Source organism: Anguilla anguilla, chromosome 6 (assembly GCF_013347855.1).
Source record: "Anguilla anguilla isolate fAngAng1 chromosome 6, fAngAng1.pri, whole genome shotgun sequence".
Lineage (NCBI taxonomy): Eukaryota > Metazoa > Chordata > Actinopteri > Anguilliformes > Anguillidae > Anguilla > Anguilla anguilla.
This window is the reverse complement of record NC_049206.1, coordinates 34,204,006-34,219,370: the sequence shown is the minus strand read 5'-3', so window position 1 is coordinate 34,219,370 and position 15,365 is coordinate 34,204,006. Positions and strand designations below refer to the sequence as shown.

Sequence of the window (15,365 nt, the reverse complement as noted above, 5' to 3'; positions counted from 1 at the left end):
TAAAAGTATTGATACCAAAATGAGGTCACATGAACAATACTGGCCATCTTCCCTCACACATATTAAACAAGCTCTATTCCAGAGCAATGCTACCCAGTGTTTCCTAAATTATTTCATATAACTTGGCCCTGTGTTTTTTCATCGTACCATGTGAAGAGTATGTGGTCATTCAAACATTCTGTGACATGAAAGTGTCAAATAAAAACTGCTACATGGAAGAAGACATTTAAATTAATTATCCAGAAAGGATATGTTTATACTTGGTTGTCAACTCTGAAATAATGAATATGTGATTCTGCTCAGATAAGATGAAAAAACATTTCAGCGGGCCCAGTGGCTAGAGGACTAAGATTTGGAGACTGCCGGAAGTCATCTTTGTGATCAGGGCAAGTGTACTGTACACTTAAGTAATGACTATGACCATGTTCCTCTAATTACCATGAACTCTAATTCATCATGTTCCAAAATCTTTAAAAATCTTTTTAAAATTCTTCTCTGGTATTGCTCACCACACTTGAATCACAACTTGGGAAAGGGACAGCCCTTCAAATGAATGACTGCACCCAATAACATAAGCTGGAAGAACCTAATTTTCACTTATTTCTCCATTTATAATGTTTATTAGAGTCCCATAGTAATAAAATCATGTGAGAAATCTTAGTACAATTAAAATGTCTCATTTCCATTTTACAAAATAAATATACAAGCGTTAAAATCGAGTAGCATGCATTACTTTGCATAATAATTGTAGCAAGGCATTCTATTAAAAGATTTTTTTAAAAATATTGGTATAGCAACGTCTCAACAGCACATCCTCCTTTTCGCACAAACTGAGATACATACAGATGCAGTTCCACGTGAATCAAGCTTCAAATGATTCCATGCAGTGAAAATCAATATGGCAGATTTGAAAGCTTTTCAGAAACCCTATGTTTTTTCTGTCCAAGCCACCATTCTAACCACATTACAAATGGCCTTGAACATTAGGAGGATTCTTAGAACAATATGACAGTTAGTCTGATAGTGTTAAAATAGTTTTTCATTTGCACTATGAAAGTGATGCCTTTACTGGTTATGGCAACGGCCACCAGTTTGTCTCCTTCAGGGATTTCAGTGGTTATCCTCCAGGTGTCCCCACAGGCACTGCAATGGCACAGACAAGCGACTAATTGTACAGTTAAGTTTGTAATTGAGAAAGTGAACATGGAAGGAAGTTTAAATGCTATGAAAAGCATGTCTTTGAGTCAGTGGTCCTTGCTTCTGGTCTGCTGGCTTTTGTTGTTATTCAGCATAGCAATTGATAAGTTAAAGCATTTGACTACACTAATAACTCAGGTCACCTGGTTTCTTGGGTCTGAATTTGTTGCCGATCTTAAAAAAAAAAAAAAAACCAGCAGACTCTGTGGGATCTCCAAGCTTATCCGAAAAATACCTGATACTACTAACGTGAGCTTGTAAACATCGCCATCAATCATCATCTGTGCTTAATTAGCGGCTTGATCTGGTGTGAATGCAGCCTTACGTTAGATTATTGAAGTGGTGCAAAAGGGACAATGGTTTTAGAAAGGCTTGACAAAGAGGCTATCATGACCGCTTGCTGACGGAGGACTTAAGTACAATGTACTTAAGTACAACAAAAGAGGAGACAAACTTGTGGCCGTAGTTATGACATATAAATAGATCTGAAGAATGCTTAAAAAAAAAAAAGGGGGGGAGGGGGAGAAGCCAAGTCTTTGTGTGTCCTCGGTGATTCAGCATAAGAAACGATTACACAAAACATTAAAAAGCTACTGTTTATAAAATGTTGACAAGGAATCGAGCCTGAAGAAAGCAGTAGACAGAGGCATCTTCTCCAACACATAAAAAGTTCAGTTCACATAGCATTCATACAGTATTATAGACCCAATACACACTTCAGGACAATTACATCCCAATACATTTTATACATGCAACACAAAAGCTCTGATATTCTGTCTCCAGAATATAAACTTTATTCATCTCACAACCTCTGAAATGAAAATTACCAATTTATACTGTATTTGGAACAATACCCTGGACCCAAGTCTAACAGGAGAATTATACATTGTGCAATTTGTTCCCAATTATTCTGACATTTGTTTAAAATTTCACACTATGGACTAGTATAAAAGGAAGGGTCTGCAAATACAGCCCAAAGACGGAAAAAATAAAGGATTCTCAGATTTTCAACCCTGGCAGTAACTGCCATCTCCCAAAAGCACATTCATGCTCTGAACAGTCCCTGAGATCACTTAAAATCTAAAACAAGGCATTTTCTCTCCAAGGAGGGACATGAAATTTTCATTCATAAAGGCACATTGTGGAATATAATTTTTAAATATTCTATATAAAGACAAGGAAGATACAGGGAAAATGGCTGTAGAAAAACAAATGGTAGGAGGTAAGGAAGGGGTTTCAGAACAGGTGCATCCTGTAACATAGTGCATTTCTGTCAGTGTTCATGAGGGGGAGAAGATGGTGCCACAGTCGCCCTGACCTGTACCACGTGTGCAGACTGCAGGGCCCATCGAACTGTCAGTCAGACCCCGTCTCCTTTGTAATGAAGCAGCAGCCCATCAAGGGCAGTGGCCTTCGTGCTAGGCTCTCCCCCACTCTCAGGTGTTCCAGGACTTGCGGTTCTCCCCCCGTCGAGTGATTCCGCCTCGCTCACCTTTGGCCAGTACGGTTAGGGCTGCCAGATTGGGGCTGGACCCAAAGAAATTGCCACTAGGGCGGTTCTCCCCACGTCGCTTGGCTCCACCCCCACGGCTGACTCTGTCTGGCCGGACCAGCACACCGTAACCAGGGTTACAGCGAAAGTACTGCCGACCGCCAACAGAGCCGTCGTTCTTGCCTGGAAGGAAGCACATTGTGACGTGAGACCCTGGACTGCCAAACTATTAATTCCTGCTTCAGTGGTAAATACAAAGCCAGAGAAAGTTGAAAGCACAGATCAATTTACTTAAAACTATTTAATCCAAAATGGTTTTCATAATACCATATACTAGTGATGGAAAACTGAGGCTTAATGACACCAAAAATGGCAAGTTACTAAATGCAGTCATTTTAACCAATCATTCTGTATTTCTGTGGAGAACTGAACCTTTTGATTGGTTCCAACAAATCAGTGATTGACAGCTCATCATCCCTTCACCGATTACGGGTTCATGAATCCTCATTTGTTAAATCCAAATGCAATCCTGCACTTGGGGCCCAGTCAGACCTGAGATATGCAGACGCAAGGATTTTAAGAATTTAAAAAATAATGTCCTTCTGTTAATTTGAGCTCATATCTGTTTAAGTAAGTATTCTTTTAGATAATTATTGAATTACCACAAGATGCTAGAACATTGCCAAATTTTCAGTCAAATATAATTTTACTGTAATGTTATTTTACAGAGTTTGGGGTATTAGTATCTCCATGGGCTGTACATGTTACTTAAAACATGGAACATACTCATACAAATATACTGTGTGCTGATATATCCTAGATGAATGTGAAATTTCTGTTGGAGTGATCATAAATAGTAACATTTGTAAAATGTTGTCTCATCCTCATGCCAAAAAAGATTACATACTGTAAAGTACAGAAAAACATACAAGAGTGAATGTTTACATATTTAGGCATGTGTACCACAGTGAGTCACAATGTTTTTGCATTATTTTTCAATGTGATCTCAATGTTTCAACTTAAACCATCATAAGGGGCAAACATACAGTATACTGTATGCTTTATAATGGACAAAAAAGCATTTTCTTTATTTTTTGAGAGGTTTTGGACAGGTTTTTGGACCTCTAGATATCTTAGATCACTACACTAGTGAAAGGAAAATAAATCCTTCTTGAAAATGATGCAAAATTTAGTTTCATATGTCAAAACAGTTGATTTGTTGTGACATATATGATTATGTTATGATTTACAGCAATGTACAAGTTACTAAGGGACACCAGGAACCCTGCTTAATTTTTGCTTTATAGCTTTATAGTAGTTCCGCGTACCACCCTCAGATCTTGCACACTTCTGGTCAAGGAGTTTGTGATCCAGAACATGTATAATTTAACCTGTTCTATATATATATATATATATTGTGGCAGACGGCAGGGAGAGGTGAGGGGAGTAGTAATTGAGGGCAGATACGTTGCCGCCCGCTGGCTCCACCCCCGAGCCTTATATGGACTTCCTGCCCCAACGAGGCAAGCCTGGGCCTAATTAAGCCATTAAGGGCAGAGGGATAAAAGGGGAAGCGAAGTGAACAAACGGCGCAAAGTACCATGAGGGAAACGCGTGTGGTGGAGAGAAAGTGAGAGCGAAAATTATCTGTGTGATTACCTGTTGTGACCCGGACTGTTTGACAAACCCCGCTGTGTACCGAACTGTTTTGGCTGAGGACCTGGTTTTTGGATATCCCTGGATTACGGAAAAGGACAATGAGAACGGATTGTGGACTTTGGATTGGTTGCTGAATTCCCCCTTCCCCTCCTTGTGTAAATTTTCCCTAAATAAATCCCCCCTATTTCACTCCAGTCGTGTTTCGTGTGATTGTTTAGTTATTGAATTGGTGACGTGGAAACCCCACACCCGTGAGCCTGCCACATATGGTGGAGAATGCGGGCACTACCCAAGCTCAATAACTAAACAGACACGGAGCATAATGGAAGCCTTAGTGAAACAACTAGTGGAGACCAACATAGCGCAGCAGGCTATGCATCGGGAGTTGCTGGAGGAACAGCGTCAGCAGACCGCTCTCCTGCGAGCTGAACTCAGCCAGCTAACAGCCGCCCATGCTGCCGTGGCCGCAGGCGCCGCAGTCTCCCATCCTAAACCCAGTATGTTTCTGCTGAAACTAACAGAAGCGGATGACATCGAGGCTTACCTCCAAGCCTTTGAGAGGACGGCGGCTAGGGAGAAATGGCCCCATGAGCAATGGGCCAGCCTGCTAGCACCCTTCCTGTCAGGCGCGGCACAGAAGACCTATCAGGATCTGACGGCTGAACAGGCGACGCATTATGAGGGGCTGAATAAGGAGATCCTGCGCCGCTATGGTTACACGCTGATCGGCCGGGCGCAACGGTTCCATGATTGGACGTATGATGCCACAGCATCCCCCCGATCACAAATGCATGATCTGATTAGGCTGACCAAGAGCTGGCTAACGGCGGAACCACTGACGACCACGCCCATCGAGAAAGTGGTCATTGATAAATTTCTACGCTCTCTCCCATTTGAAGCTAAGAAGTTGGCAAGCCAAGCTAACCCACAGAGCGCGGATCAGCTGGTGGAACTGGTGGAAGGTCAACAGGTGGCTTTGGAGGTCCTGCGCAGCGGACGACCACTGAAGGCGGAACCCTCCACTCGCCCGAAAGAGCGGAAAAGGACGGAGGACCAGGCCTGGACCACGACCAAGGATGGAGGGACCCCGAGGGTCAGCTCCCCGAGACAACGCCCCTTCCTGAACACAGACGGCAGGAAGTGCTACGAGTGTGGTGAGCCGGGACACATCGCCTGGAGCTGTCCAAACCATGATGTCCAGATGCCTTCGGCCTCGGCCAGTGAGGTAGCCACCGGGCGTCCCTGCGGGTTGCTGATGGCATGCTGGGCTGAGGAAAGTAGTCCTACCCCTGTTACCCCGGTAAGGGCCAATGGAAAGGACACCACAGCACTTTTGGACTCCGGGAGTATGGTGACCCTGATCCGCCCCGACTACGCCCAGTCCCCAAACCTGACTGACACCGTGGCCATCACATGTATACACGGGGAAACGAAGAACTACCCTACCACACTCCTCCACCTACAGACCACAAAGGGACAACACACAGGACCAGCGGGAGTCGTCCCAAACCTACCGGTGCCGGTCCTTATCGGGAGAGATTCCCCGATGTTCCGTCCACTGTGGACCAGTATGTCCGGAGACGTGGGGAGACGAGGGAACCAAAAGGGAGGAAGCCGGAGAGGCGGGAGGGACACCAGAAGGGGTGAGAACCAGATGTGTGGATTCCAGGAAGTGGACCCCCAGGCGTCAACAGAACCCCTCTCTGAGGACGATGCAGATGATGCAAGACTGGAGGAAGGTGAGGCGAGTCTGGACAGCATATTCCCAATGGATCACGAGGTGGCGCCAGAGCCCGCCTCTCTAATGAGCCGGTTTGGGACGGCCCAGTTGGAGGATTCCAATCTGGCCAGCGCTCTCCAGCAGGTGACAGTGGTGGATGGAAAGCCTATCGAGGGGGTAAGTCAGATCACATACCCTCATTTTTCGATAAAGAAGAAATTGTTGTATCAGGTGGTGAAGAAAAACGACGAATGTTTGGAATTGCTGTTGGTGTTGGTCCCCACCACAGAATGTAAGTTTTTGGCCCGATGGAACGGGTCATATGAGGTCCTTGAGAAGGTGGGTGAAGTTAATTATAGGGTCAGACAGCCAGGGCGTAGGCATCTGACCCAGATTTACCATGTGAATTTGTTGAAAAAATGGAATGCACGTGAGGTACTATATTCTATTCCCCCGAAGAAGGCTACTACAGAGACCAAGCCTGTGGAGGTGCCACTGGGGGAGCAGCTGAGCCAAGCACAGAAGCAGGAGCTGAGGGAGTTGGTCGGCCAGAACCAGGATGTGTTCTCCAGTGAACCGGGACACACCGATCTGGTACAGCACCGCATCATCACTGAACCTGGGAAAAAGGTAAAATTGAGACCCTACCGCATACCAGAAGCGAGGAGAGACGCCATAAGGGACGAGGTAAAAATGATGTTGGAAGCAGGAATCATCGAAGAGTCAAATAGTGAGTGGTGCAACCCCATAGTGTTGGTGCCGAAACCAGACGGCACCATTCGCTTCTGTAATGATTTTAGAAAATTGAATGAAATCTCGAAGTTCGATGCCTACCCGATGCCCCGAATTGATGAACTAATAGAACGGCTGGGGACCGCCGGTTTATCAGCACACTTCACCTGACAAAGGGTTATTGGCAGGTGTCCTTAGCTCCCGAGGCACGGGAGAAAACTGCTTTTGCCACCCCTGATGGGCTGTTCCACTACAGAAAGCTGCCCTTTGGATTGCACGGGGCCCCACCCACCTTCCAGAGGTTGATGGACCAGGTTCTCCGTCCCCATCGTGAGTATGCCGCAGCCTACCTTGACGATATTGTAATCCACGGGAACGAGTGGGAGATCCACCTAAACCAGGTGAATGCGGTTTTACAGGCCTTAAGGGGGGCGGGGCTAACAGCTAACCCAAAAAAATGTCGACTCGGCCTACGGGAGGCTGAATACCTGGGGTACACGATCGGGAGGGGATGTGTAAAACCCCAGGTGAAGAAAGTGGAGGCGATTCGGGACTGGCCACGCCCCCGCACCAAGAAGCAAGTACGCACGTTTGTGGGGTTGACGAGCTACTACCGGAGATTTGTTCCCAACTTTGCCTCCCGAGCCAGCCCCCTGACGGATCTGACCAGGAGCCATCTGCCCGCCCAGGTGATATGGACCGAGGAGGCGGAGAAGGCCTTCCAGGACTTAAAGGGAGCACTGTGTTCTGGACCCGTGCTGGTGACTCCAAACTTCTCCAAACCACTGGTGGTGCAGACCGATGCGTCTGAAACAGGGGTGGGGGCCGTCCTATCACAGCTACAAGAAGGTGAGGAACACCCAGTCGTATACATTAGCCGGAAGCTGTTACCACGGGAGCAAAGATATTCCACTGTGGAGAAAGAATGTCTAGCGATCAAGTGGGCCCTGGAAACGCTGAAGTATTACTTATTGGGACGGCACTTCACCCTCGTAACGGACCATGCACCACTGGTTTGGATGTCACGTAATAAGGACAGTAACGCCCGGGTCACCCGCTGGTTCCTATCCTTACAGCCCTTTGCATTCTCTGTCATCCACAGATCAGGTGCAGCACATGGAAATGCCGATGCCCTCTCCAGGAGGGATGCTCTAGGGAGCTGGACCGCCCCTCCCTCCCGGTCGGAGCTGAGGGGGGGGGTGTGTGGCAGACGGCAGGGAGAGGACTTCCTGCCCCAACGAGGCAAGCCTGGGCCTAATTAAGCCATTAAGGGCAGAGGGATAAAAGGGGAAGCGAAGTGAACAAACGGCGCAAAGTACCGTGAGGGAAACGCGTGTGGTGGAGAGAAAGTGAGAGCGAAAATTATCTGTGTGATTACCTGTTGTGACCCGGACTGTTTGACAAACCCCGCTGTGTACCGAACTGTTTTGGCTGAGGACCTGGTTTTTGGATATCCCTGGATTACGGAAAAGGACAACGAGAACGGATTGTGGACTTTGGATTGGTTGCTGAATTCCCCCTTCCCCTCCTTGTGTAAATTTTCCCTAAATAAATCCCCCCTATTTCACTCCAGTCGTGTTTCGTGTGATTGTTTAGTTATTGAATTGGTGACGTGGAAACCCCACACCCGTGAGCCTGCCACAATATATATATACATGATTTCTCAGTATTTCATTTCAAACTGAAGACCAACTTCATAATTTCATTATTGCCAAGATAACTGCATTTGAGGAATGAATATAACCTAATCTAAGTAGTTAGTATTGTAAATGGTACAAGTGTCTAGTGTCATTTAAACCACTTTCCAAGTAAACAGAACCCCCCACATGGTTGGGTACTGCCCAGATTTGGCATCTGCATGAAGAGGTTAATATAGTACATAACTGCAGAACAAGCTGCATTATGAAATTGAGTGCCCGCCCCAAAAAATAAAGGTTAACCTCTTAGAGCAAAGCCCCTAGTGGTCGGCACGCTGGCGTGCCAAGATTACTGAACTCAGACATTCAGTGCTACTGCAACCAATGTATGAGTTAAAAACAGAAACACGTTGTTTTAGTTTCATTAGTAGACAATATACGATAATTATGCCGAATACAGAGTTTCGCAACGCCACCATTGTCACTCTGGTCGTTCATTTAACACGCACCCCCTCTCTGCAATCTCACCTGCAACTACACCCCCCACCCATTACATAATGGACAATATTGTCTATGTGGGTATTCATAAAAATATTCTTTCACCACTCAAAATTCGTATTCCGTCATAGCAACAAGATAAACCCGACAATAGCCCTAAGATATCCACATACAGCTGTGAAAATGCTGCTCACTGAATAAGGAAATAAATGAGAAAAAGTTTTATAAAAATTGATACCATGTCATTCTACAATCAATATCTGGGACTAAATATTGAATAAATATGCAACCTTACCATTGGTTTTACGCGTAGAGATGTCCCTTTTGAGACTGAGTGGTCATATATTGTCTTGGACAATCCGTTTGTGAAATATACGCGCATTTGTGATGCCTGGGTATCTTCCAAAATAGCGGCGCGTAATACCACGCGTGTTGTTTACGGCGTTGTCGCCCTTTTTAGTACAGTCTGGCTTGACTGACAGTTCATTTATTTAGTAGGTGAGAGTATAAGCTTTCTAACGATGTATAACATGTCTAATTTTGCTTTTGGAATAGCGTTTTATAGGTCAGCGTAACCGAAAAATTTCTTATCATCGCATTCAATTATGCATTCACTCTGTGGTAGCAGTAAGACACTGCTAACAAAACGTCAACTATTTTTCGTAATTTCTTGGAAAAGACTATTGTTATTGAGGACTTCTGAGCATAGCTAAGCCATATGCTTGCTGATAGACCTAGCTGACATTGTTTTCTGGTGTATGACAGAAGTGGATATAACTTCATCATTGTTTTACTGTCTCTGTCTCTATCTACTGAAAACATAAGATTTCATCATTGCTATGCAAGTATTACTGCTCAAAGTATTTTGGTTATATACGTTATTTTTGAAATTGAGTGTCTTTAAATAGGTTAGTGGTATTTTATATATATTTCACACTGTAATGTAAGCGTTCGTTAATAGTCTAGTAGTTTTTGTGACGCATGCAACAGTGATGACGAGAGTGTTGGAACATTGCCAAAACGTGGTGGAAGGTTGAAAATTGTTTTCATGTCATCCCATCCCCATACAAGGAAACATACGAGAGTACAGAGTATAGAAATACACACAAGTGTTAATTATTACACATTTAGGTACTGTACCGCATTGTGTGACAATATTTATGCATTATTTTTTTAATCTGATAGCAATGTTTCATCTTAAACTTTCATAAGGGGCTCATTTATATGCTTTATAATGGACAAAAAACATTTTATTCAATTTTGGAGAGATTTTGGATATGTTTCTGGACACCTATCTATTTTAGACCACTGTACTGACTGAAAGCTTGTAATTCCCATTTGAAAATGACGCAACAGTGATTTTCTTGAGTCAAAACAGTTGATTTGTAGTGAAATACGTGAATATGTTGTGATTTACAGCAATGCATAATTTAGACATTTTTGATAGATTTGGAGACGCTGGGTACACTGCTTAGTTTTTGCTTCATACATCTATAGTAGTTCTACATATCCACCCTTAGATTTTATGAACTTGTGGTCAATAAGTTTTTGATCCAGGACATGTATAGTTTAACCTTCTGTATATGTGCAATCTCTCAGTATTTCGTTGCGAACTAAAAAAGAGCAAATTAATTTTAGATTTTTTGCCTAAACAATTGCATTTGTAGCACTTAATTTCTTCCAAAATTATGAATATAAAGTAATCTAAGCTATTATTGTAAATGGTACAAATGTCCTGCTTCATGTAAGCCATTTTTTAAGTCTCTGTGGAGTCATAAAGCTTTAAATAGGGTACCCCCAAAATGGGCAAGGATTGGCCAGATTTGGCATGTGCGCTAAGGGGTTAATATATCAATGTTTAGAGAGATAACGCACCAGTAGGGGCATCCAGCTCTACACCAACCCAGATGCCGTCGGCAAAGTCTGTGGGTCCAATGTAGCGAACCATCCCACTCTTGTTGGTACCAACTGTCACATGCTCGCCTTCTCTCAGCCAGTCTGCAAGGGCTTCATCCTGCCCCTCCTCTGAATCTAAGGTGATCTGTAGCTTCTCCAGGACCTCCCCCTGTCCTGCCATCACCCCTTCCTCCTCCACATCCTCGACCAGGATGCGTGTAAAGGATTTCAGGTCAGAGGTCTTCACCTTCTGTATTTTGAAGGGGTTCGTTCCTGTGGATTTTGATGGTTGTTCCTGGGGGGGTAACATTGGAGTGGGGCTGTCATGCTGTGATTCACAGAGAGATGAGCAGATTTGATGTGTTTTTGGAGGGTTGTGGTGGATTTCAGGGGGACAGGGAGGGGGGGGGGGTTGACATATTTCATGGGGAGAGGCAGACGGAAGGACGTTGCCATCTGCTGCCTGCTGGGCCATTATCCTCTTAGGCTGTTGCTCTATGTCAGGCAGCTCTGATGACCTGTTCTTCTCTGATGTCACTATAAAATCACTGGAGTTACCCATCATGTCCTTGCTCTCACAGTCACCTTGGCTGCTTGCCACAGTGACCATTGCTGGACCCGGACTGGTAGAGGGAGTTTGGTCCCTGCTTGGTACCAAAGCGTCAGACAGCGTTGCTGTGGAAACGCTGGTGGAAAAGTATCCACTTGATACTTCGCTTACAGGGCTGAGGGGCATATCTTGCGTCTCTTGAGCAAAAGAAAACGGAGCTTCGGGATACTCAGGTTGTCTCTCTGCACCATGGCTCTGCTCCTCCATAGCAGGAGTCCCTCCCTCTGCAGCCACCTTGTAAAAATATGACCCCACACACAACACTGAATACTTTCGCAAAGGATTACCCAAACACCTTCTGAAAAAAATCATACACCACTTTCACTATGAAGATAAAAGCGTTAAAGCAATAATAAGTTGAGAACTGGTAGTCAAGAAGGAAATTAAATGATATCAAGTGGCAACTGAGACAGAATAGGTTATAAATTACAGTAAAACAAAGTAAATTCAGACAGTCAAAAATAAAATGACTCATAGGACAGACAGGTCAGGAATAGAGCAGTTGGTGTCAGTGAATTAGACAATCACTTCTCCAAAAGGGGTCATACGAGGTGTAAAGTAGCACAACATACATGAGTTTAATCATTATTGCTCATATTTGCACAGAAAAGACATGCACCCTAGTAGTCTGCGCTCTCATCCTTTGAATTCCTGTCGCTGCCTCTTGCAGAGACTCACCAGCTTTGGTTTAAGTGGGCCTTCGTCAACGCTTGGAGACTGTACCATAATACGTGGTGTGACCTGAGAAAGGGAGAGAGGGAGGGGTTATGCAAGCTATGCTTACAGATGGACCATACCTTCAGATCAGGACCAACATTTCCAAGATTTCCTCAACTTCTCTTGCTGGGAGAAAAAAAGGGATGTGGTAAAAAGGTTCAGAACAGATGATGCCAAAAACAAAATTATCATGCGTCTTATGCCAACAAAATATACCCTTCATGTTGATGCATATTCCGTTCAGAATAAATGCAGTCATGACGTCATGGGTATGTATGCACAAGCAAAAGATTCAGAACTCAATGAGAACAGAAACTCCAATAATAATAATGAAGGCACCAGTACACTCAAAACTAAACAGAACTGAACAAAATGAAACTTTTCAAGACTAACAAAACATACAGGGTTTTAAATTTGTAAAATGCAAGCCCATCAGCACAAACTGTTCGCAAGCAGCACACCAGTTCGCAGACCTCCCCCGTCTGCAACTGGTACCTCCAAATATCACATGGTTGGTTGGGTCACGGTTGACTGGCCAGGGGGACAGAGTTGAAGTGTCTTTTTCAGTTGCTCTCATAACTGTACTGTCCTATGGTAGCATTGTTGTGGTCCTGACCAGAATACTTTGTGTGTGAAGACAGTGCTCAAATTCCTGGCATGAAATTTCAATGAAGTTGGGTGTCAATAATCCAGACTTTTCCAAAGTAACTTGGGAAAAACTGTGAGAGAAGTTTGCGCGCCCCCCAGTATCTTCTTTCTTTGACTGGGGAAAAGTTTTTTTCCTTTAAAGTTCACTCAGATGGCCATGAAGTAGTCTCATTATCTTTCACAAACCAGCCGTCTTTTCTCATTTTATACCTCATTAGCACCTATATTCACCACACTCATAATATTTTGTTGTACCACATGATTCATTGTAAGAGTAAAGAGAATACTATGCTGTGGGCAGGACAACTGCAAATAGGGCTGAAAAATATGACTAAAGCCTTTCCTCAGAAGCCCAAACTTGCTGAAACCGCATTTGCAGTGCTCAGCAGTATGTGAAATCCATCTAATATGAGGAATATTTAAAAGAATTGCCCTTCTTTGGTGGGGTGGTCAAGGGCAGCAAAACATTACCGAGATATAAAATAATGATGTCTTCTACATTTACAGTTTAGGAACTTACATTCAGCCTCTTTTCACTATGAAAATATTAATTTCAGTCATTCCCCTGATCCTCCCATGTTTAGTCTTTAAAAGTCCCATTTTCACACATTGGTTATAAGGGCCATCTTTTGTGCATTACCTTGATGGTAGTCCTTACTTTTAGATGTACTGCTTTGCTTAAGGGTATTAACAGGAGTAGCCTCCTTTAATTGGGAATTATATAGTTGTTACAACTGGGGGAGGTGGGGGGGAGGGCTATGGATCGTTCTGTCAGTTTGTTCGTTCGTATGTTTGTTTGTTTGTCACACTGTAGTATTATGTGCCCGCAACAATTAGGTGGCGAGAAACCTACTTCATCTCAGAACATTCCATCAAGCATCCAATGAATATCATAGGTTTCTGCGATTACCTCAGGCTTCTCACTTCCATTAAAATAATGAGGAAAACCAGCGAAGCGGTGGAATTGTGAACATACAGTTAACCTGACAATTTCTTGTAATTTAATCTAAAAGTGCATTTTTATTATTTAATACACAGGAATAATGTTTTTTGGCCTGGGTGAGCTTTCCCTGAACCTGCCAGTGAACTTTCTAGTAATCATGTTACTTTCCAATTGAACAACCGAATGTAGCCTTAACTGGACACATCTAGTTAGCTTAATGTAAAACAAATTTTGATCGCCACTATTGTCCAGTGTGTCATGCATGGGGGTGTAGTTACAGAGGAGACTGCAGGGAGGGGGTGCTTGGTAAATGCATGACCAGCGCGACAATGGTGCTCAAAATATTTCGGTTATATACGTTATTTTTTAAATTAAGTGTCTTTAAATAGGTTAGTGTTATTTTATAATGAGGAAATTTTACACTGTAGCATAATCGTTCATTGGTAGCTCAGTCGTGTTTATATTTCATGCTGACGTGAAGCTGGAACATCGCCAAAAGTTTCGGTGGATGGTTGGATATTGTTTTAATGTCGTCCCATCACAACACTGAAGTTGGCTCCCAATTTGCAGCTCCCGATTCAGAAATTTCCGGTCCACCTTAAATCGGTTGCGTTATATGATTGGATGGTTTCGTGGTCTTCCTGACGTGTTTGCAAAGGCTATAATTTGCTTCTGAAAGTGGGATACGGCTCAAGAGAGAAACTGAACAAAGGTGGTGATGTCAAATTAGTTTTTTTTTAAATTATTTTTTATTTTGACACGTTCAAATCATTCACGTCTTTTAAGACTGTAATATGGAAAGGTCAGATACCCAAGTGCCACGCATTTTGTTTTCTCCTCAAAAATCGTCTCAACATTGCGTGTGTATGAGAGAACAGGAAATTATGTACATCTGAAATGGTGTCGATGAAATATCACTGCACCATATGCAAATAAAACTCCAAACTGTCTATATAAACAAATACATTAATAAAATCCTATTGAAAAATTGACATATTAGATGGCCATTTCTCCTCAAAATTTAAAGGTCTCAAAATTTGACATTTATTTATGACAAAAGGGGTACTGAAGTAGTACTGACTTGATTTGGGTGAAATATTCCTGAACCGTTTTCAAATAATCCCACCCCAAATATGTAATCCAATGCAGGCCGAGTGAAAAAAAGCAACAATTTGGATTGGAATATCTCCTGAAATTTAAAATGTCTCAAACGTCTGACACTTGTTTGTGGCAGAAGAGATCCTGGTCTACATCCTACCCCATTTCTGTGAAATATTACTGTAGCATTTTTGAATAATCCCACTTCAAACTTTCCATGTAGTCCAATAAAGGCCAATTAAAAAAAGTGTATTTTTGGATTGAAATATCTCTCCAAAATTAAAAGGTCTCAAACTTCTGACACTTGTTCCTGGCAGAAGGGGTTCTGGTCTACAACCTACCCCATTTCTGTGAAATTTTACAATAGCATCTTTTAATAATCCCACTTCAAACTTTCCATGTAATCCAATTAACGCCAATTGAAAAATTTGAAAGTTTGGATAAGAATGTCTCTCCAAATGTAAAACGTCAGAAACTTCTGACACTTAGGCCTGACAGAAGGGGTCGTGGTCTCCATC

The 15,365-nt window shown here is 43.3% G+C and overlaps 1 protein-coding gene across 4 annotated transcripts in view; it reads right to left on the bottom strand.

The window, feature by feature from the left end:
* Window positions 1–597: 597 nt before the first annotated feature.
* Window positions 598–15,365, bottom strand: part of kif13bb (kinesin family member 13Bb) — a 212,980-nt gene continuing 198,212 nt past the window's right edge. For all 4 annotated transcript variants that reach the window (XM_035422856.1, XM_035422854.1, XM_035422853.1 and 1 more), the window contains exons 39-41: window positions 12,120–12,182; window positions 10,811–11,675; window positions 598–2,872 (exon numbers count right to left, since the gene is read on the bottom strand). In XM_035422856.1, coding sequence (XP_035278747.1) covers window positions 2,634–2,872; window positions 10,811–11,675; window positions 12,120–12,182 — 1,167 coding nt within the window. In that variant the 3' untranslated portion in view covers window positions 598–2,633. The remainder of the gene's footprint in view (window positions 2,873–10,810; window positions 11,676–12,119; window positions 12,183–15,365) is intronic.